Source organism: Ambystoma mexicanum, chromosome 8, assembly GCF_040938575.1.
Source record: "Ambystoma mexicanum isolate Mex_15411 chromosome 8, UKY_AmexF1_1, whole genome shotgun sequence".
Classification (NCBI taxonomy): Eukaryota; Metazoa; Chordata; class Amphibia; order Caudata; family Ambystomatidae; genus Ambystoma; species Ambystoma mexicanum.
The window spans coordinates 588,485,529-588,508,288 of NC_090929.1; the positions used below are offsets into that span (position 1 = coordinate 588,485,529).

At 42.5% G+C, this 22,760-nt stretch overlaps 1 protein-coding gene across 1 annotated transcript in view; it reads right to left on the reverse strand.

Moving 5' to 3' along the window:
• GPR153 (G protein-coupled receptor 153) overlaps positions 1-22,760 on the reverse strand; it is a 397,691-nt gene that overhangs the window by 285,122 nt on the left and 89,809 nt on the right. Inside the window, exon 3 of the mRNA XM_069610290.1 lies at positions 12,517-12,943. Coding sequence (XP_069466391.1) covers positions 12,517-12,943 — 427 coding nt within the window. The remainder of the gene's footprint in view (positions 1-12,516; positions 12,944-22,760) is intronic.

Consider the following 22,760-nt stretch of genomic DNA (forward strand, 5'->3'; position numbering starts at 1 on the left):
GAAGAAACACATCTTTGGGTTTAATCTGGGTGTGACCTTTTCAAAGAAGGACATTTTCAGAAACAAAACATGAGTGCATACTTGGCAAAACAAGCTATAAAAAAGATTACTTTTTTGTACTAACTTAGTAAATTGTCACTTTTCAAAATATTACAATGTTCATTTCTAATGCTCACCTCAATATTTATATTTTAGACATAATAAGACTGTTACAATGGTCCTATTGAGCAAAGCACATTATCAAAACCTAAAATAATCATATATATTATTTCCTATTATACTCTTTCGGAATACCTCTGAGATTCTAAAATGGGACACACAGCAGCAATGAGGGCTCCTGGCTACTTTGGATAGCATTAAACAGCATTTTATGACCACAAGAAGGCCCACATTGGATCAACACATTTGCCAAATAACAGTAATAAAAGGGATGAATGTTTGTGTCACAAAGTACATAATCTGCACTGAGGTTTTTGTCCATGTAATTTGTCACAAACTTCAATATAAAATTAATTCTGGTGTACAACCTTGAACCAGATATCCACGTTTTATTTATAACGCCCTTAATACCCAGAGGTTTCTAAGCACGGACCAGGGGATCAAACCTGTGGTGCTCTGTGTCATCTTGCTTCCAAGGCGCACATGTTGCCCCTGAGCTATCCTCCCTAGACATCTTTAAAGAAATACACAGATAGAATTATCAATTCTGAGTGCGTATCATGAGTTACTCCAGACTGTCCCATGAATCGTGGATCTTCCCGACAAGGGATTTCATATCACATTGTATAGTACACATATCCAGTGCATGGTAAAGAGAATTATGAATGTGCAGCCATCCACAGCGGTGATATATTCCATTGAGGGGGTCCCGTAGACAAGAGCAAGCTTGAGTTGTCTATGACCTCACTTGGAACCACACCGTAGAATACCTGGCCTCCTCCCTACCTGACTCACCTTCCTCAGGGAGGCAGAGAAAAGGCTGGACTCCCCTTCTGCGATGTCAAAGAGCAACCGAGTGGTACTCATTACATCAAAGTAGAGGCTTATGCAGAGCATCAGTTTCACATTGTGTCGGGAGGATAGCTTAGGGGCAACGTGCTCACCATGGAGGTAAAACGACATTGAGCAACACAGGTTTGATCCCCGGGTCCTCGCTTAGAAACCTGTGGCTATTAAGCACATTATAAATAACATATCATGTCATATCACATTCTGAGACCTACACTGCTCTTAAGTTTGTCACTCATCAACACTGCGTGGCTGAGATTCACTCATCAAGGCAGCAAATGGGGCAGGCCGGACAGGAACACAGGCAGACGCCACTTGCACAGAGCCAAGCAAGTTTACTTTAATTCATTGTATTATTTTGCAAGATGAGCAGGAGGTGCTTGTCCATGTTTGGAACACAAGGGGTCTGGAAGGGTTCCAGACTCATTAAAAGTCACGGATTCCTTCAGCAATTTTGTTACACTGGTCGTGTTGGGCAGCAAACTTTTTCTCACAAGCACTTGCTCTCACAACTTCTCAGGCTACTAAGCCATATAAGAAACGGAATAAAGGAAATCTGGGAACCACTTAATTCCAAATCAATACACAGCTGTGAATACACAATATTCCATGTGAAGATACAAGTATTTTTCAAAATGTATTATTATAATTCGTTATTTATAACGCCCGTAACACCGAAGTGGTTTCTAAGCGCTGAGTTCTGCATTGTCTTGCTTCCAAGACGAGCACGTTGTCGCTGAGCTATACTACCCATATATGTTCTTGTGATTTTGACTTCTCCAAAAAGTGAAGTCACCCTGCTGAAATAAAGCTTTTCTTTGGTGTAACTAACTTTGGAAATAATCCAAATGATATAGACCGATACTGAATTCATACTTGCACATAGAAAGAAATCGCACCTTCAAACAGTGTCTTTGACCATCATACTCTAGACAGAATGTATATGGAGGCTCGTTTATTTAAAGAAAGAAACACTTGAATACCAGCTTGAAAGTTAATACCGTTCTCACTTAAAGGGGGATTGAATGCAGGCAGGTGTATAGGTTGCTTCACAAGAAGAGGCCAGGATAAAGTCTAGGCCAGTTTGGTAGCAAATGACAACATTAATTTTTGAGCTCTGCTGGACATTCCTGTGCGAGGGTTATTGGAATCATAATTCCCAGTTGACTGGTGTTCTTGTTGCTTAACTGGATTAGAAAATATGGCATCTACAAGATCCGTTACAGCAAAGAAGACAAAAATAGCATCATGGGTTTCTTTACTAATCAGTGAGCACCTCCAAGCACTACTCCAAAGACAGCTTAAGCCCGTGTGAAGTGAGTGGGGGGCAGGGAAGGTCGGCAGGCTCGAAACTGCTCTTTCTATCCCAGACCGATGGAGAGATGAACAAATTCAGTTTCCAATCTCCAGTATAGATTTCATTGAATCAACCAGACCTACGACCGCCCCCCCAAAAAAATAATGCTACAACATAGAAAGCAACTAACCACTTACCTGCACATTATCTGAAAGCAAAGTTGCAATTCAATAAAACATTTTTTAAAAAATGCTACGGATACCCTCAGTTTCTTTATTTATAGTACAAGGTTTCAGCCCCCCCCCTACTTTTTGGAAGAGGTCATTTCCCATGGGAATTGAAATCAATATTCTTCTGGAACATGCTCAGATGACGTAACATGAACAAGTGCTGATAAGCCTCTTTGTATGGGACTGACTACCAATAAAACAGCCAAAGGACAAAATACCACCCCTCTGCCGCGCTCCGACTTACAATGCGCATTAATTAATGCTAGATCCCTCCCTGCCCACGCTACTGAAATTCATGATCTGATTAGCAACCTCGACCTTGACATTCTCGCCATCACCGAAACCTGGCTACATAATGCCGCCGGCCCTGCCATCTCCCTAGCCATCCCATCAGGATACTCCATCCTTAGACAGGACAGAACAATGTCTACAGGTGGGGGCATAGCCCTCATAGTCAAAGATCACCTAGAAATAAGACAACGCTCCTCAAAACTAGGCGAGAACGTAGACTCTCTATCTGCTAAGATCGCACTCTCCCCCAATACCACCATCACCCTCAATCTAGTATACCGCCCACCAGGCCCAATACTGGACTTTCAGGACAACCTCTCACATCTACTAGGTGAAAACCTCAAAACAACTACCAAAACTATTCTTCTAGGAGACCTTAACTTGGGACTCCACGACCAGAAAGATAGACCCTCCACTACACTAGCACAAGCTCTCCGAGAAATGGGCTTTGAACAAAAAGTACTCGATCTTACCCACAACAAAGGACGTACTCTTGATTGGATAGCTGACCACAACTTTGGCATCGACATCAGCTCCATCACACCCACCCCATGGTCCGACCACTTCCTCATTCACTTCCTCATCCCTACACCTAACAACTCTGGAAAAAAACTCAAGCCAGCACCTCCAGCCCTAGCCAGAAGCGCCAAGAACATCACCAAAGAAAATATCTCACCCTACCTACACACCCTCACTACTAACCTCCCTGCCACATCTGACCCAGCTGCACTGGCTGATATCTACAAATCCACTATTAGCACTGCCATAGATATCATCGCCCCTCTACAAAAGAAAAAAACAAAAAATACCAGACACTGCAATACCTGGTTCTCAGCAGAACTAAAAGAATTACGAACCAAAAAACGCAAAGCCCTAAACTTATGGCAAAGTGCGCCCAACACATCCTAGCTATCTTCCTACAAATCACTGGCCACCCAATACAAAAAAAGTATCATAGCAGCCAAATCCGCGTCCTACAATGAAAGAATCTCCAGCGCCACCTCAGAATCCAAAGAGCTATTTGCCATGTATAGGGAACTATCCACACCGGCTACTAAGTCTCAAGAGGTTGTTAAGGACCAAGCATGGTGTAACACCATGCAGTCCGCCCTCTTAAACAAAATCGAACTCCTCCAAGCTAAAATCCTAGACCATCACAAAAATCTCACTCAGCACATCCTATCAGCATCCCATACGGAAACTGTCACTGAGAACATAAAGTCTAAATTCTTTACTCCAATCAAATTCAGAGAAGTCTCAGAAAAAGAGGTAATTGATATTGTTAACAGAATCAAACCTTCAAACTGTAAAGGCGACGCTTGCCCCACCAAATTTGGTAAAGACTGCGTAGAAACACTAGCACCATTTCATAAAACTTTCATCAATGCATCCTTCAACACAAACTCAGTCCCAACCAGCCTAAAAGAAGCATGGGTGCACCCTCTTCTTAAAAAACCAACACTAGATCCAAAAACGCCAACAACTATAGACCCATCACTACCGTCCCTTCCTGCTCAAGATCCTCGACAAAGTTGCCTACACGCAAATACAGCAATACCTGGAAAAAAAACGCATTCTAGGTAAAAGGCAATCGGGCTTCCGCCCGTGACATGTGACCGAATCGGCCCTACTAGATCTCAAAATCCAACTAAATGACATCATGGACAAAGGCAAACCTGCACTCCTGCTCCTGCTAGACCTATCTGCCGCCTTCGACCTGGTCAATCACGATATTCTAGGCACGCAACTCAAAAATGAAGCCCACTTCTCACCCGAAGCCATCTCCTGGGTCAAATCATTCCTCGAGGGTCGACTTATGAAAGTCTTTTCAGACTCTGCGAGTGCTACCCCCACCACCATCTACTGTGGCGTCCCACAAGGGTCCTGCACTGCACCCACCCTATACAACCTCTTCACCCTCCCACTGTTCAATGACTTGGACCGTCGTCACATAGCATACACCAATTATGCTGACGACACGCAAGTTCTGCTCCCTCTCACAGGGGTCTATGAACAAGACAGAGCGGCACTAACCAAGATCTATACTGCCATCCAAACCTGGATGGCAGCCAACGGCCTCTGCCTAAACGGGGACAAAACAGAGATATTACTAGTTGGCACCAAAGAAATACTAAACAAACTCCCACCGCAGTACAAATCCTTCAACATATATAACTCCACCATCACAGTCTCCTCTGCAGTAAAAACGCTAGGAGCATGCCTTGACTCCACTCTCTCCATGACACGGCAAGTCAATGCCATGGCTTCATCTGCCGCACTCACCACTAAGATAATCAACACCGTTAAACCCTTCCTATCCACTAAAAACTGCCTGGTCGTAGCAAGAGCCACAGTAGGTACCAGATTGGACTATTGCAATGCCCTCTTCCTGGGCACATCTGCAAATCACACAAAACAATGCCCTAAGAGCAGCCCTAAGCATCCCCAAAAGGGAGCACATCTCCCAAGCCAGAAAAGAAGCCCACTGGTTACCAATAAAATAACTATACTATTCAAATCTATGGCCATCACCCACAGATGCCTCTCCGGAAAGGCTCCACCCTATCTCTCCGAAAGTATCACCCTTAACACATCCACTAGACCCACTAGGTCACACATGACCAATCAGACCCACGTACCCACATTTAAAAGAAGCAAAGCCGGGGGGTCGAGCTTTCAATACCTAGCACCCAAAAATTGGAACGCACTCCACCCGCGCTTAGGAACAAAAACTCATACCATATCTTCCGCAAACTTCTCAAAACCACGCTGTTTAACTAACTCCACCCGACCTTACCTATCCTACTGTATTTCACAAATGTATGTATATAAGCACCATTATATGTATATATGCTAACATGTTCTGCATTGTTTCTTATAAGTATACCATGTATGCCTGTAACAAGTTAAGATTGCTTCAGCGCCACGATGCCCCTGGGCAGATGCGCGCTATACAAATCCAAATAAATAAAATAAATAAATAAATAAATATTATTGGAAAGCAGGGTACAGAGGGACATAAATCCGTATCCCATTGTTTTGGCAACTGATTTTTTTCAAAGTAATTTTAAGCGCCATAATTACTACGAACAAAACCTTGGGTACGGGGTTAAATGGGAGGGTGTTAGGGGAGGGGTTAGAATAGAGTGACAATGCACTGACTTTGCACTGGTACAAATTCACGTTGCACTGCAAAAATACACTTTTCACCGCTCTGTGAATCAGGATGTTTGTTGGCAGTGCAAAATCACTTGGCACCGCGTTCTGGATTTCATGAATCGGGGCCAATAATCTTTTTCATGACACAGAGACCCAGAGCTCAGATGGAGCAGCACCTAGAGGACTATAGCGTGCATTATCCATGCCGACCCACTCCAGGCTCTGTCCCCCATGAGTCGTGACCCTCTCCACAAGCAACAGAGACATGACATTTGAAACCACACTATATAGGGTACTTGACAAATGTACTATACTGCTATCACGACTATCCCAATAAATACTAGGTGCACAAATAAATAGCACAAAACAAGAACAATGTAACTATTATATGCAGTTAATGATCCTTTTATCTTTAGAAGAGAAAGACGTGGCTTGCTTGTGGTGGTGGTATGGGATGAACGAAGTCGGAATAGGGCAAGGACCTGCCACAGAAAGAATAAAGATATTTAGTACTATCCCATTATTAACCATTGCCCATTTTTAGAAAAATATTTCGTGCACTTTGCAATGGTACTTATGTGTGCATGCAATACAAAGGAGAGGTGCACATGTAGGACGTTTACATGTGTGCTGTCCTTGGGGCCGGCTCACGTCGAATCTACTGTAGAAGGAGCGAGGCCTACTTATTCCTGGGGCAGGTCAAGAGTGCGTCAGGATTATTCCTGGTAACTTACTCTCTCCCCAGGAGTAAGTCAGCATTTTTACTACACCTTCTTTCTGAAAAATATCCTTAATTTTGGGGAAAATATCACAGAACTATTTTATTTCATCGTAGTGACATCCGGATATGTCTTGTAAGGGCAGTGGAGACATAAAACATGTTTACAAATTAACTGGTTGACCAGTAATCCAAATAGCTTCTACCACTTCTTAGTTTTGCAAAACCAAGGTCCTGCAAAGCGCGTTGGACTGCTCCTTTCATTCCTATGGTGGTGGGTTGGGGGTGCACTATTAATTTTCTTCAAAACGTATGTAGTTAACAGCACTTAAAAATCATGAATAAACGTTGTATGATAAGCTTCTTACGTGCCGTTTGATTTGAAGAATTTCTATGACAGAGCCGGTGCATGGGTCCTGATTTCGGATTCTGCCAAATCCCATCTGCTTTGCCATACTACTTTGCCAGCATCGCCCCTGAATCCCAAGCTGTCTCGTGTGCTGTGGATTGCTATGGCATACGGATGCTTTTTTTTGCCCCAGGTCATAGCAGAACGATTCATAGGAATCCATGTAAATGCCTCCCACCATGGTGGGAGTCATTTACAATCCATTTTGCAAATGGTGTAAATGTCACATGGAATCTCAGGTCTGTCCGGATGTCACTTTAACGACCATGTGCAAATCAGATCCATATTACTTATGTACTCCATTTCAGCAAAATAGCCTTAACAGTTGCACAAAACATTGTACGACATCCACGCATTACAAGCTCCTGTTACGGCTCCCTTAATATATAATCTATACGTACATGACATCCCTGTGGCCATTAGGGCTGCGGCCAACTGCCCACCGAAAATAGGAGATTCCATCTGTCCTGTTCTTGCCTATGCAGATGAACTAGTAATACTTGACCACACCATCAGTGGGCTATGCAAGTCGGCCCTTGCACTGTGGGAATATGTTGATAGAAACGGCCTGAAAATTAACCTGGAAAAAACTAAGGCCATGGGATTCACCAAAAAGAATACCTCTCGTGTCCACCTTAGAGTGGGCCTCGATAACATCGCCTACATTCCTCAAATTCGACCCCTAAATAACGATAATGAGACCATCGGTGACTTTGGAACATGCAAACAGTCACGCATCTCAAGAGTGGCACAATTAACCACCCTGTTCCATAGATTCACAGTAAATCAGGGAGGTTTCACTATCTGGGGCACACGTCAACTTTATGTTCAAGTATTGTCCCCTATGATCATTTATGGTCTGGAAGCTCTCCTTAATACTGACTTGAAATGGTTACAGGTAATAGAAGGAAAATGTTGGTGCTCTATCCTGGGTTTACCACCAGGAATTCCCATGGCAATAATAAGATTAGAATTGGGGTTGACCTCGCTAAAAGCTCAAGTCTTAAAAAAGCAAGCCCTACTCTATCTGAGAATGAGTGGTGAAACAAATAATGGGCTGCTAAAGGCGGTCTATCAAGAGATCTCTAAGGTGAACCCCACGTGTCCCGTGAAGGAGCAAATGTCCAAATTGCTGACGGCCATTGGGTGGCAAACCCAGGTGGTTAGTGTTACAGAGGAAGTACAGAGGGCCCTGGGTAAACGTACAGATCTCTGGGACTGGCTCGAGAACTATGCCCATCTCCGGAAACTGAAAAGCTATCAGTTTGTCCAGTATAGACTATACAACTTTAAAAAACCTCAGAGCTACCTCAATCTGTGCCCTGATGTGAGACTTAGACGCTTCATCTTACTTGTAAGGCTCAAACAACTACCCACATTAATGATCACCGGGAGAAGAGACAGGATCGCTCCTGAACTACGACTTTGCTGTTTATGTAAGGAACTGAATCAGCCAGAGATGGCCAGACATTTGTTGACTGAATGCCACCAGATGCTAAGTGCCATAAACCTCGGCTTGGGCAATTTTGTGCACAATCATGGATACATCAAAGAGGAACTATTCTGGTATCATTGCATTATTTCTAACAGCATGAGACTCCTGATGGCATTGTATAATATTTGGCTGAAGGTGGAAACAAGCCTTAATATAACTATATAGGAGGACACAAAGATGAGCTACTGAACAGTTACTGTCTAAGCCTAAGTGACTCCGCCATTTATCACGGGTGTGCATCTAAACAAAAACTACTATAATGGTAAACCATAATTGCTATGTTAACTAAATGTTGGAAGCTCGCCCTGAAGATTAGCCGTTATTATGAGGCATTGTATGATTTTTTGCTAAAACCGAAACTATTGTTATCTAAAAGTTATGAGATGAAGACATGATGGTTTGATTGTTTAGGCAATTTGATGGTTTTTTTTCTTTATTTATAACTTTGTAGCTAAATTGTTATGTATTCCCTTTTTATGATAATTTTTACTCTATGTATGTTTTTCTTTTTCTTCTTACGTAAAAGCTATATCAATGTGTAAAGTTTCAATGTAAACTAAATCACAATAAATATTATTATTATTACAAGCGCAATATAACACACCAATAATTTCAATGTAGAATATTGTAAAATCATTGAACACATAAATAAAAATCAGCAAGATAAAATTGAACATTGTAAATCCAATAAGCATAAACAATCAAAGATAAAAGGATTTACAATAAGTTCTGGAATTACACACACTGGACCAAAAGGGTATAAAGTACAGTTTAAAGAGAAACAAGTGAAATGCAAGACCGATGTTCCAGGAAGCTTTTAAATCGTTTTTCATTCACACGTAGGCCTTGCAAAAACAACATGCGGTTGGTCTGTCCATTTCCACCATGACAGAGCATTAGCAATACTTCTAATCCCGCTATTATGTTGCAACGTTCTTAGTTCTCTGTTCCCAATGCTGGTCTAAAGAGGACACAGGAACAAAAAGTGCAAGGTAGACTCATCCAGAGTTAAATGTCTTGGACAAGAATTTTGTGGCTAACCTAACAATGGGCCTCATTACACGGACGGTGGTAAGGGTTAACGGTGACCGTTAATGGCAACGGTGACCGTTAACCCTTACCGCCGTACTACGAGGTCCCTTTGCGGGTTGGAGGATTTAACGCCTGCTTCTTGCAGGCGTTAAAATCCAACCCGCTAAGGGACCTCGGAGCTAATTACGGCACCGCAAAATTGCGGTGGCGTAATTAGCGCCTTCCCCGTTTCCATAGAGCCCTATGGGGCAGAAATGGGAATGGGGAAGGGCAATGGCGGAAAGGGGATTTACCGCCCCTCCAACCTTGGAATGGGGCGGTAAATCCCCTTTCCGCCAAGGCGGTGCCGGTATTTTACCGGCATGAGCCATGGCGCTCATAGCTAATAGCGCCATGGCTCACCGCCTACCGTGTAATGAGGCCCAATGTGTTTGATCTAGTGACTTGGTATGTTTAGGGCAGGAGCCTTTGTGTGATGTTTGACAACCGGCTGTGTATTTGTGAATAGCAGCAATTTTTCTAAGTGGAATTTCAGATTGAGCGGTTTGTGATAGGACGGCTCTATCCAATGTAAATAGTTTTCCTAGTGAAAGCCTGATTTATAAAGCATATAGGGCTTGGTCAGTGAAATGCTCCTACCTCTAGTGATCAGGGCCTGGATGATCCATCTATGACACGCTTCTTCTATTGACATCATGTCTAATAATTCAACTTTTTCTGGAAGACGAATCAGGTCACCATGACCAATATTTTGAAAAACAGACTTAAGATGTCTAATCCATTGCCATGTTGATCCACTTACTGTTTCTAATGCATCAAGTAAAGCTTTTTATATACTAAAAACTCCTTGACTTGCCAGAGCCTTAACCAAAGTAAAATATGTTTAAAACGGATAAGGTATTCAATATCAATAAAACCAAACTAACTTTAAAGGAATCATAACCCACCACACACGTTGGTAATTGCAGTAATTGGCAAAGATATTTATTTTATGTCAGGGTTTGCTTTTTTGTGTGTCACAAATTTCGGCCCCGTAAACAGCTGGCACTGACCTTGTGCGCCTGAACCAATAATTTATTGCAAATGCAATGGTGGCTCCAGCTCTTTTATTTATAGTAAACCCCCTTTTTCAAACGTGTCCCTTCCAAGTCCCACTCCAGTAAAATCTCACCCCAAGATAATCATACAATTCTAGTGGTTTGATTTCTTTCACACTCCAATTCATAATCCAGCATTTTACTCCTGTGACAAACCATCAAATTGGTCTTTTTGAATTGATCTTTACTTTCACAGAGGGACTGTAAGGTCACAAATTGCTTACGGAAGACCCTTCTCGTTTTTTGAATTAATATTGCATCATCTGCAAATAGTAAGATATGCAGCTGCTCACCTCTGAGCCTGAGGCTTCTGCTAAAAGTTTCCAAATTGCTAGGAAAATATCCTTAACATACAAGCAGAACGCCTCCCTGGTGAACTCCCTTTACTACCATGAATGGTTGGGTTGTCTCATGTCACCGTCAACATTGAGCAACTTCATGCTTTCCCAAATGTAAACATTTGATGCCATCTCAGCGGGGACTCCCAAATGGCCGAGATTGCCTCATCAAACAGGCCTAGAAAGTATTACTAAAAATCAACAAGTAACATATGTAAAGTACATTTCCTTAAAATTCAATCACATACCTATGAATAAGTATATGCAGTCTAACAATGTGATCGAAAGTCCCCTACTTCCTTCAAAAACATGCCTGTAAATTTGTCATAATTTGATTATGTGATTATCCTTAGCCCAGATTTCCAGCCTCTGACTCCAAAACTTTGGTGTACATTTTACCGAGCCCATCTTGGAGTGAAAACGAGCCATAGTTAGCTCGATCGCCTCTTGTCCCTTTTTTGCAAATTGGGAACATCTTTGCTCCCGTCCAAGTTCTGGGAACTTACTCTGCATTTATAGTATTGAATATTCTACGTAGAAAGTGGACTCAGATTTTGAGCTGTGGCTTAAAAGCTCTACTGGCATCTTCTGGGTTTCCTGGTTTTTGGAAGGTAAAGGTCAATTCTATTTGCTTGATAGCAAACATGAAGGGATGTCTTGTCCCTTGGCCACTAGAAGTTATGGTGGGCGTCACATTATTTTGTGTACGTCAACAAAATGATCAAACCATATGAAAAATAAGACCAAATGCTCTCGGGTCCCCACTTTGAAGTGCTTGCGGTAGAACACCACAGTTTCTTTCCTCGAATCCTTTCTTTTTTAATCCTTCTTGCCTCTTATTTTCCTTTCCTAACACCTTTATCTGCTCAGTGTTCTTCACCAGAGGAATCTTTACTGCAGTATCAAAAGCTTAGTCTTTACCTGCATTCCTTACCAAACCAGAAGCCCTCATACCATCGACCTCTTTCTTCTTGCTTTTGCAGGTTTGGTCACATGAGGTTGAATTACATACATTAAAGATACATGTACAAACCTAATGTCTACGGTTTCCATAGATCAGTATTACATGGAGGGCACTTCAAGCATGGAAGTGGCAATTTTGAGGTCCCCTCTGTACAACATCTGGGACTTCAAAAATGACCTTGCTACTCTTGTTAATACTACATCTTCAAGAGTGTGCACTACCCCAATTATATTATACCTCAGGATATATGTGAGCATGTTGTCCAGTGATGTCCCCTAGTAACATGCACTGATAGCAAGAGCCAATTTATTTAACCATCAACCAAGTGGTGAGACCCCTGTGGTGCTCACAATGTGCATTTCAAACATACACACATTCCTGGGGAAGAGCAGATTTTAAAAAATGTGTTTTCAGTGCTTTGTGAGTATAGCATTGTATAATAAACATTATTAGCAATATTTAAAGAAATATCACTTACCAATATTGGAAAGCCCATCAAAAAGTCATAAATAAACACAATCCCAGTGATCAGGTATGTAATCTGAAGTGATGTTTTTATGGGTTCCGACCCATCGATGGATGACCTCCGCTTGCCTTGGGCATCCTCTACCACAATGGTAGGAACATTGAACTTGTTATCGACATGATGCCCTGTTTGAATAGAAAAAGTCTGAAAGAGGGCAATTCCAATGCAGATGACTCCCATGACGATGCTGCCACTGATCAAGAGAAGGAAGCACACGCCAAAGCCCAGGCCAATTTCGGTGACAATGAAGCAGCAGTCCTGTGCATAGAAGCGCTCAGTGGTATCGTGCCACCCAACTGCTGGGAGGGTGGACAGGATAAATGATACCATCCATATCCCCATTACTGTATGCACGGCTTGCTTCTTCGTGTTGCTCAATCTAAGGCAAATACAAATATAATCTTAAAATCCAAATTTAAGAAACACAATTGATATAATGCCATAATTCCAGAATACCTGTGCCTAAATCTAGATTTAAATCTGACTTTTTCCATTAGACTTGAATTAAATCAGCAGCATGGCACAGAAACAAAATCCTGAAAAATGTAATACAGTTGAAACTTTAGTATTATCTGGCACCCTACTAACCATAGCTCTTAATTAACCAGAATCTCCCATTGCTGGCAATATTACCATTTTGGTTAAGGAAATAAAGTCATGAAAGTAGATAACCAAGGTTATTTTTGTGCAAGTGCCAGTAAAACAGAGCACAAGGGCAATAAGCTTTGTTATCTGGTCTTTAAGCTCGGTTTCCCTGACATTTCTTTATGCTCTGATTTCTGACATTTGGTTATCCGGCATATTTCATTTTCGGGCACCATCAAGTTCTCATTTTTGCGGGCTAATCAGGCTTTTCTGCACTTTCATTCACACAAAATAACACCTTCAGCTATAACTTTCAAGGTTGTTTACAAATGGTGACGTGTAGCGCGCCCCCAGTTTGTATTCCCTCTGCTCTGCCAGGGACAATCAACACAATGTTCAGCTTTCTTTTCCCCCAAATCAAAAACAAAGCATTTAAAATAATGTGTGACAGAGTAATTTAATCATATTTGTATATGGTCTTTGATGGAGATCTTTAATTGCCAAGATTACATTTGCCTTCCTGGAGGGCCAAGGGTAAATGACTCCAGCACCTAAAACGGAACCTTATTATTATTTGCCCAAAAATACTCCTTCAGGACACCGAAATACCATTCATTTGATCCCAGTACTCAGTAGCCAGCGGCCTCAACTGCAGAATCCTCTAAACCTATCACTGACACAAGACCAATCTATCTATGGATCACTACATTCAGGGGTCAAGTCATAAAAAAAGAAGTGGGGGGACTCATTTGCATAGCCAACAGGAAATGACCTTGCCGGAAGTGACCTCGCCGGATGTGACATCAGTTGCACTGTGTGCTTGTTACGGGCTACTGCACAGATCTGGCCACAGTAGACTGCATTTCCTGGGGTGCATCCGTCAGAGAAAACATCATTTGACACAGAATCTGTTTTGTTTCACCCAAACATTATGGAGATTGTGAGAATCAGTGGACATTTAACCAAGTCTTGGATTGTGACGCTGAGGACTTTTATATTTTACCCAATGAACTACTTTGTAAGACAACATCGGCACACCAACTTCTTCACTCTTTACCTCGACCTGATCTTCACCTTGATTTTCCTAACATGGCTCTTGCCCTCAAATTCACTAGGACTATATTTAGAATACTTTATGAGCTCAATTGAAGTACATGTCAGGACATATAAAGTGTGACAAAGCTATTATAAAGAAGTTACAGTCTGGCGAAGTGGGTGAGAGATTAAATGCATATATCCCTTTTTCCGGTGTTAGAAGGAGTGGCATGGAAGGGAGGCGTCAGTTTAAACATTTCTGCGTGCTGAAGATTACAGTATTGATCTGGCTTTTAGAAGAGGGAATTGACAGGTGAATAGAACATCTGAAATATGTGGCTAATGCCCCGACCCGCCTGGTGTTCCTAACATGAAGCTGTTCAAACTGGGATCCCCAAAGTGTTCCCCACTGTTTCTTCCTTCTGGCTTCTAGGGCATTGAAAACATTCTATATTGCCCTGTGTGCAATCTAGCAATCGCCTGCTTGCAGTAGGAAAGCAGTTGCAAACACTCTTCCAAGCAAGCTGCTGGGTAATTAGCCCTTCAGCGAGCCTTTAGATGGGGAGCAATTCTGTAAATGGTTCTGACTGTCGTAGTTTTATATGGCCATTGTAATTTTCTAACTGTCTACTTTTGTTGGGCTACCCTCTCATTGCTGTTTAAATGATAGGGCGCTTAACAAATTTGTTAAAAATTAAAACTAATGTGTACGAAAATACATCCAGCCTTGGAGCAGAATGAGGTTATGCTGCTTTATGCCGGCTTCGATGCAAAGCTTTCATCACTTACCATCTCCTCTCGAAACACTAAGTACACACATTTCTCGGAATGTATTTTTATACACTTAATTTGCCTTTTTGCAATTCCACACACGAGCATGTGGCATATCTGTATATATTTATTACACATGGTGAATCATAAAGTGGAGAGTGGTTAAAGGGTGTTAATTTAAGCATAAGAAATGCAAAGCAAAACCTTAATACATGTCTAGATCAACTAAACCTGTGAAGATGTGCTCAGTTGCTTAAATTGTCCACATCCCTGTTTCACCAACCAAAGTGTGTGATCCTGGTCAAATCATTTAAATGCACTGTGTCTCACCTGCAGATCCGTAAGTGATTCTGATTCACTTAATAGCTTATGTTAATATATTATATTAGTTTTTAAAATGCCTAATGACTATAGAGTTGCTCCATATGTAACAATAGTGCAATTTATGTATTTTGCACCAAAAGGTTATTTGCCACTTGGCTTGCTTATGGCAACTTATTCTAAAGTCACTTCCATGGCGCCTCCAAGTACCAAATACTGATCATGCCACTTGTGATGTCCTTTTCTGTGAAGTCATTTCTGTCGGTGCAATGTTTGCATGTAATTTGCCCCAGAGTGCCTGGACGTAGCTCGAATAGATGAATTTCCTGCATCTGTAATGATTCTAGAGTTTCATTTTTTTATGTTGTGTTAAAATGCCTTCTGCCACTAATGTTACCCATAAAGTAGATTGGGCAGGGGTGGGCGGTTTGGGGGCGTGAATGAGACCATATGGAATTGTGGGCACTGCATTTGGGGGGAAAGTAGCAAGTCTTTTTTCTGTGACTCTTGCAATGCTGGATACTCCCTTGGGAGGGAATGGGGGGAGAGTGGATGAGCAGGAAGGGGTGTCCCAGGTCAGGTAAAATGTGCTCATCCAGTTCCCGTTTTCCCCTTCATGTAACTGATATTGATGTCAAAACTAGAGTCTTGGGGCAATTTGAGAACTTGAATATAGCAGATAAACAGCAAGGCGGCGGGGCAGAGAAAGGAGGGACGTGTGCCGAGTTGGGCAGGGACATGTGGACAACAGAAGCACCACAGCTGCTAGAATGAAGGAGGCTGCCAGATGAGATGACACATGTCATGGGGAACCATCTACATCAAACATGTGCTTAGTTTTTGCCCACTTCTCCTTTTTTATAACTCACTTTAATTTGTTTCATTTCATTCAATGTGTATGCACCACAACTACAACTCCGAGAGTGAGACTGTGGGACCACTTAAAGTCCAGGACACAGTTGTGTGTCACCAAATTACACAGTCACCTGGTAACATTTCCGTACTTGGGATTCACTTCACTACATCCAAGACTCACCCAGACATTTCCTTTCGTTGAAAGGCAAAGTGTGGTACTCCAGGCTCAGCTCCTGGTAGAATGGGGGGGGAGGTTGGGTCCCAGGGGGCGGTGCACCAAGCCAGTCCTGGGTGGATATGCCATTAAGTCGAATCCCCAGGCACAACAACCAGTGATCGTCATTTCTGGCATGATCTAAAATGCTCCGTTCTCACAGTAATCACTTTCTCTCCCTTCCCCCAGTATGAGTCTGACCTTACAGTGCTGGGGCAGTTCTTGTTCATGTGCCCCGGTAACTGTATTGGAGAACAGAGAAAGAACAGCTCTCAGGCTCTCAGGACATGGTGTGAAGCCTGCAGCCACTCGTAGATCTGTACAGTTGCGTGGTGATTCAATCAGTGTTCCAGCAGCAGGCTCTACCTCATGAAGGTGTAACGAGCAGCTCTACTCGGGACGGTGTCAGTCCTGTTCTTAGTTAGGGACCCCTGCTCCAGTGGAGGCACAGTTGCTCCTGTGGTCTCAGTACCGCAAGGTAAAAAAAAAAAACAAAGTAAAGGCACCCTGCCAGACTTTAAGAGGCCTGTCCCAGTTGTTGTTGAAAAGGGGCATAGTTTGAGCAGGGCTTCCGACCAGTGTTTTCCTCCCGTGGTGAATATGGCTCTCGTGCTGCGTGCCACTGACTGCACCCACACACACTCAGCAGGGTTAACACATTTCATTGGCTGATAAACAGCCAATGAAATTAAAGTAAGCTTGTTGTGTTTGCTTGCGCCTAGTTCATCAGGTGCATGGATGGTGCAGTGCTGAAGACCCCGGCCTGTTAACCTGGGGAATTATTATACACATCCATCCATGGCCTCTAAAATACACAGGGGGGACAGCGTCCACCCTCTGAAAATAGTGGGTGAACACCGTCCACCCCCTTGTACCCTCGACTTGAGCCCTGAGTACATTCCCAAAGGCTAAACTCTTCCAACTAGTCATGGGCAAACTCCTGTGAGTCAATCCAACTCGAGTTTGCACCATTCTAGTCAAACTGGGACATGAATGGCATTATCGAAGTATGAGCTTACAGGGATTGATTTGCTTACCAAGAACCTACTGGGAAAATCATGCTTACTGAGAATGCTATACTCAGGAAATCCACTAGTCTCCAGATAAGGCTTTGCTAGTGAACTCAAACTGAAAACTTACTAAGAATGACTATCTGTGAGCGCACTGTGAATGTCAAGTTTATTGGGAATGACAAACTAGGTGTTTATTGTGACTATAAAACTGAGATCTTACAGAGAATGTGAAACTGGAAGCTACGCAAAGCGACATGTTTTGAGCTGAATGATGAGCCTGGGCAGAACATCTGCTACGTGATGTATGTGGAGGATGAAAAACGTGGGTCCCCAGGCTCCTGCCCCCACCCTTCAACAGCTTCGGAAGAAATATCTCCCCACTATAACCGAAGGGTCCCCGAGATATGAGAAAGAGGCACTTCAAAAGAATGGGAGACACTGAAAAAAATAATTGAGACTAAGATCAGGGATTTAAAACAAGAATTAAGAAAGAATATTCATTGTCCAGGAGGCAAGAGAATAGCATTTGGTGGAGGGGAACTCCAGAGCAACCCTTACGTCACCCCTTTCCCAAAATAAGGTATCCCACAATCAATAGTTCAAGAATACAAACAGCTTCCCTGTTCACATTGTCATCCTAACCCTTTATTCCCATCATCCATTCGCTTTGTCAGCAAACCCTGCTCAGAAATCCCGACCTAACCAAAACTCCCAGTGTTCCCGAAGGTCTACAGAAGTTACTGTACACTTTTCCAGAACAGAATCCCCAAATACCCTGCACTTACAATTTGTGTACCAGAAAACACGCAGCTCTCCTTCAGGCTACCCTCGGCCTCCTCTTCCTCCTCGCTAATCCCTGACTGCCTATCCGCAATTCAGTCTTGATGTGCTGCCAACGATCTCTACCTGAACACCAGTAAGACAGAGATTGTCATCATTGGGACCCCTGCTCCTGCTTTCCCACTTTCACACTGCCCAGCGTCCCTCGGCCCTGCACCCTTACCTACCAATGAGGCAAAACAAATTGGAGTCATCTTCGACTCCAGTCTCTCCTTCTCTTCGCACATCTCAAACATCTCCAAAAAGTACCAACTGCACCTCCTCAGAGTTATTCTACTTTTTCTCACCTTCCCACAGAGGCTCACCACCTCGAGAGTGCTGGTTCTCTCTAGGCTGGACTATTGCAACAGACTCTTTCTCAACCTTTCTACTTCTACTTTCCGCCCTCTTGAACTCATCCAGAACAGAACCTCAAGACTTATCCTTGGCCTTAAGCCCAGGGACTGCATCTCTCTGGTGCTTAAATCCCTCCATTGGCTCCCCCTGGCTGCAAGGACCAAGTTCAAGACGCTGTGGACTATCCACAAGGCTTTCCGGGGCCGGGCCCACACTATCTAGAATGCTTTCTTCCTAAATACTCTCCCTCTAGAGCTCTCCACTCGTCCTCCTCGAACTCTCTTCGGGTGTGCCGCTTTTACAAACAGCGATTTGGGGTACATCCTTATCCTCTCCAGGTGCCTCCCTCTGGAACAGCCTCCCTGCCTCTCTCTGTCTTGAGCCGATGCATCTTAAGTTCCGGAAACTCCTCAAGACCTTCCTCTACTCTTCCGTCTTCTCTCTCCCTCTACCCTGCTAACTTCTGTTCTTTCTCTCCACCCTCCTTTCTCTCCCTTACTCTGTTCAGTTTTTGCTGACTGGTTGCCTGGCTCACCTCCAGAGCCTTCAGGTCCTAGGCCCCCGCCAGTCTTTGCACTTGCCTCTGTGCCACTGCACTTCCTGCTTACAAACTATGAGTTAGGCAACCTCTCTGCCCTTAACCCAGGGCCCTGTTGGACTGGACGTGCTTGTTCGCCCCTACTCCCTTCCTCGCACCTCCGTTGGTGCGCATGGGTTACCTAAATGTACTAGGACTAGTAAGTCAGTCTGTCCTCTGAATCTGTCCCCCCACCCCGGCTGAGTCGAAACTGTAACACTTAATGCACTTGCACTTGTAGAAACGCTGTCAGGTCTAGTATGCTAGTTTTCTGTTTAGATCATTCAGAATCTTCAAGGCATAAGATTTATTATTGTATTCCCTTGTTCCCTTCCCGTCTTGAAGTGCTTTGAAGCACACCACCTGTGTATAAGGCCTGTATAAATAAACAATTACAATTACCTGTGCACAAGAAAAATCAACCTGTAACATAGTAAACCGAGAGGGAATCAATAGTGATGTGGTCCTGCCAATGGCCACCAACAAAATCCAGCAGTGGTTTAATGTGCAGGAAAACCATTTTCACATTCCTTTGACAGAAGGAAACAATCAGTGAATCCTCCCAGACAGTCTGAGAGGTGCCAGTCTGACTGGTTGGAAAGCATGGAGGAAGACACAATCAACAGCAGTGGTGACTAGGATGGTATGAGGTGCAAGATAGCAGATGCCCCTTTTGGAAACTCACTGCATGGAACTGCATGGGCAAAAGAGGAACAATTGACAACAGGTGTGGAAGCTAATTCAAATTTGATTCTTATTTTTGGAGGAACTCTTGTATTTGGGAAGTTTGAACAGACTTGATCAGATGACTGAGCTCAAGTGGTGTTCTACCATAGCTGACCTAAAGTCTGATCTGACTAAGACTGGATAATCAAAAACAACCACAAATGTACTGCAACTATGTTGAAGTGGCAAGCAGTGAGCTTGCTGTACTTCTGGTGCAGAATTCCACTTGTTCCAGTCAGGGAAGGGGTTGCTAAACGATTTATTGATACATGTTCGAGGTTTGTAATCCTAACACACCGTCTTTTAAGGCAAGAGAATGTAGGTTAATATGTTGAATGATGCATTACAAATCCTACCGCTTTTAGAGAAGCCCTGCAATCGGGGTATTTTGAGTGACACGCAACGCAGTATCCCTGTTAGCAGTTTCTCCAGAATGATGTCTGTTTCCAGTATCCGATAAGATGACAATTCCTGTATTCATTATGTTCAATCTGAATACGAGTTTCTTGATTGAAGAATGTGTTTTCTATGGACTTTCATTGTAAGCTTATGGTTAGCTCCAGTTTCTTCCCTGTGTGCCCACATGAGACTAAATAGCCAGGAGCAAGGGTTGATAATTTTAAATGTTCCTCCGAGTCTCCAGAGCAGTGATCCTGCTGTTTCTTTTTACTACTGGAGTGGTGCGGTCCATGACTGAACGTTCCCAGTTTATCTAGGCAAGGTCTTTCATATATATATATATATATATATATATATAGTGGAACCTTTGAAAAGAGGGGAGTCCAGAGTATGTACAATGTTCCAATACCTACATTGTTCTTGTACACTTTATTTTGTATTTCTTTTTTTATAACTAAAAGTAAAAGATATAATCATTACTAATCCTATTTGTTCCTGGGAAGGCCCAGATCATTAGAGTACAGACAAATATAATATCTGGCCAATAACTGATTCACACGATTGTGCTTCATCAGGGACTACAATGTATCAGAAGCACAAGTGCATAAAATGGACACATAAAGTAATTACCAAAAAGAGAGAACATATTTTATACATGAACATTTCATCTGCAGTAAAAAAGGAATGGGAAAAAAAAGATTGGACAACAAATGAAAACGAATCAAATGTTACCTTCATAGTGTCCATATTTACTTTGAACTCCCTTTACATCAGTTTCACAAATGGATATAATGCTTACACGTGTTGATTGTATTAATTGGATTCTTTTGAAAATGTCTTCATTGGAAAACTTTGTATAGTGACTGTTCCAACCTGACAATGTTTCATGACCATCTAATGCTTGTAGGCCTAATAACTTAAGAACATTTCATACCTATGTTGTTAAAGGTGCTACTATAGGAGGTGAAATGTCATTGTTGAAGAACCTAGAAAATAATATATATGTATATATATATATATATTTATATATATATATATATATGGACTGCTGTTAATGAGGGAAATAAATGATGGGACAACAATATCATGGAGCATTGGTAATTGTATATACATTTACCTTGTTAAAGCCACAAATATGACATCCTATTTCCGTATGCATTGTTATGGTATTGTTAAGATGGCTGGCTTCATCTTCTTAGCTGCTACTTGTATATATTATTGAATTTGACTTGCAATAGCAAGGGGGACAGAATAAAGTACTTTCATCATAGGTTCCAAGTTGGTTTCAAGTGGATATTATTTAGCTGTTATATTTGTAGCTGATTAACAAAACAAACAAACATTTCCTCAGATATATAGAATGTGAAACAGTGATATGTGCTTCCGTTAATATATCTTAATTGACTTATAATTGCAATAGGTATAGAATTATTCTTTTTTTTAAGCTGACATTAATCTTTTAACATAGTAAAGTTATAACTGTACTTAGTGCATGTTTTTGAGCTAGGTTGCGTGGTGTGATAGCTAGGGGTTGAAATGAGGCTTATGGCGGTCTGCACATTTTGAGACTATTTTAAATAATATTCAGTGTGCACGTGGCAGATACCATATTAAGATATATCTACCTATCTCCATTGTGGTTATTGGCCTCCATCTTAAAAATACAGTAAATGCAGTACGTAACTAGTGCATTCTATTTGATGGCTAAAAGTTTGATGAAGCCAGTATCTAGTTCTGTTATTGTACTGTCCGTACATCCACAATCTTTGTTTACTATAATTTCACTGTGATGACGAACATTAAACCATCATGAATAACAATCAAATTACAAAGTGGCCGCACAAATATGTGTCCGACAATCATATTGACAATTGTAAGCACTATCACTCTGAGCTAATTTCCAGCACACAATGGGCTCTATTAGGAGTAAGGTGACATCACGGCGGAATTTATTTTTAGTCCATAGGACTCAATGGGGCATTTTTGGTGCATTTACGGTGGCGGTAATTGCACCAAAAATTAGCAGAAAGTCAGTGCATTTACCTGCAGCTCAGAGCTGGAGGTGAATGTTCCGAATTTCCCCCAAACTCGGGATTGTCCAGAGTGGTAATGCATGTTAAAGATGGCGTCACTAGGGCGCAGCGTACCTGTTCGTCCGGAAGTCGGCTTAGTAGATGATGCCAGAATGCCAGAAGTTCTGTGGTGATGTGAGAGTGACACAAGGAACCAGCCCAACTCCCGTCCAAATGGATACTGGACTGGAGGTGAACCAGCTCCCGATGCCACAGGTTAGCTCACCCCTGATTAATGTGGCATCAGGACAGTGCAAGCACTGACAGGGGGAGCCTGATAGTCTTTGGCTAGAAGTTCTCTGCAGACAACTGGAGCAAGAAGAGTTGCGAGTCGAATCCAGGAGCAGGAATCCAGGAGGCAGCAGAATGCAAGGGAAGGCGGGAAGGCAAGGGGACCAAGAAGGACCAAGAACCCAGAGGAAGGAACAGAGAACAACTGAGAGGGGGGAACC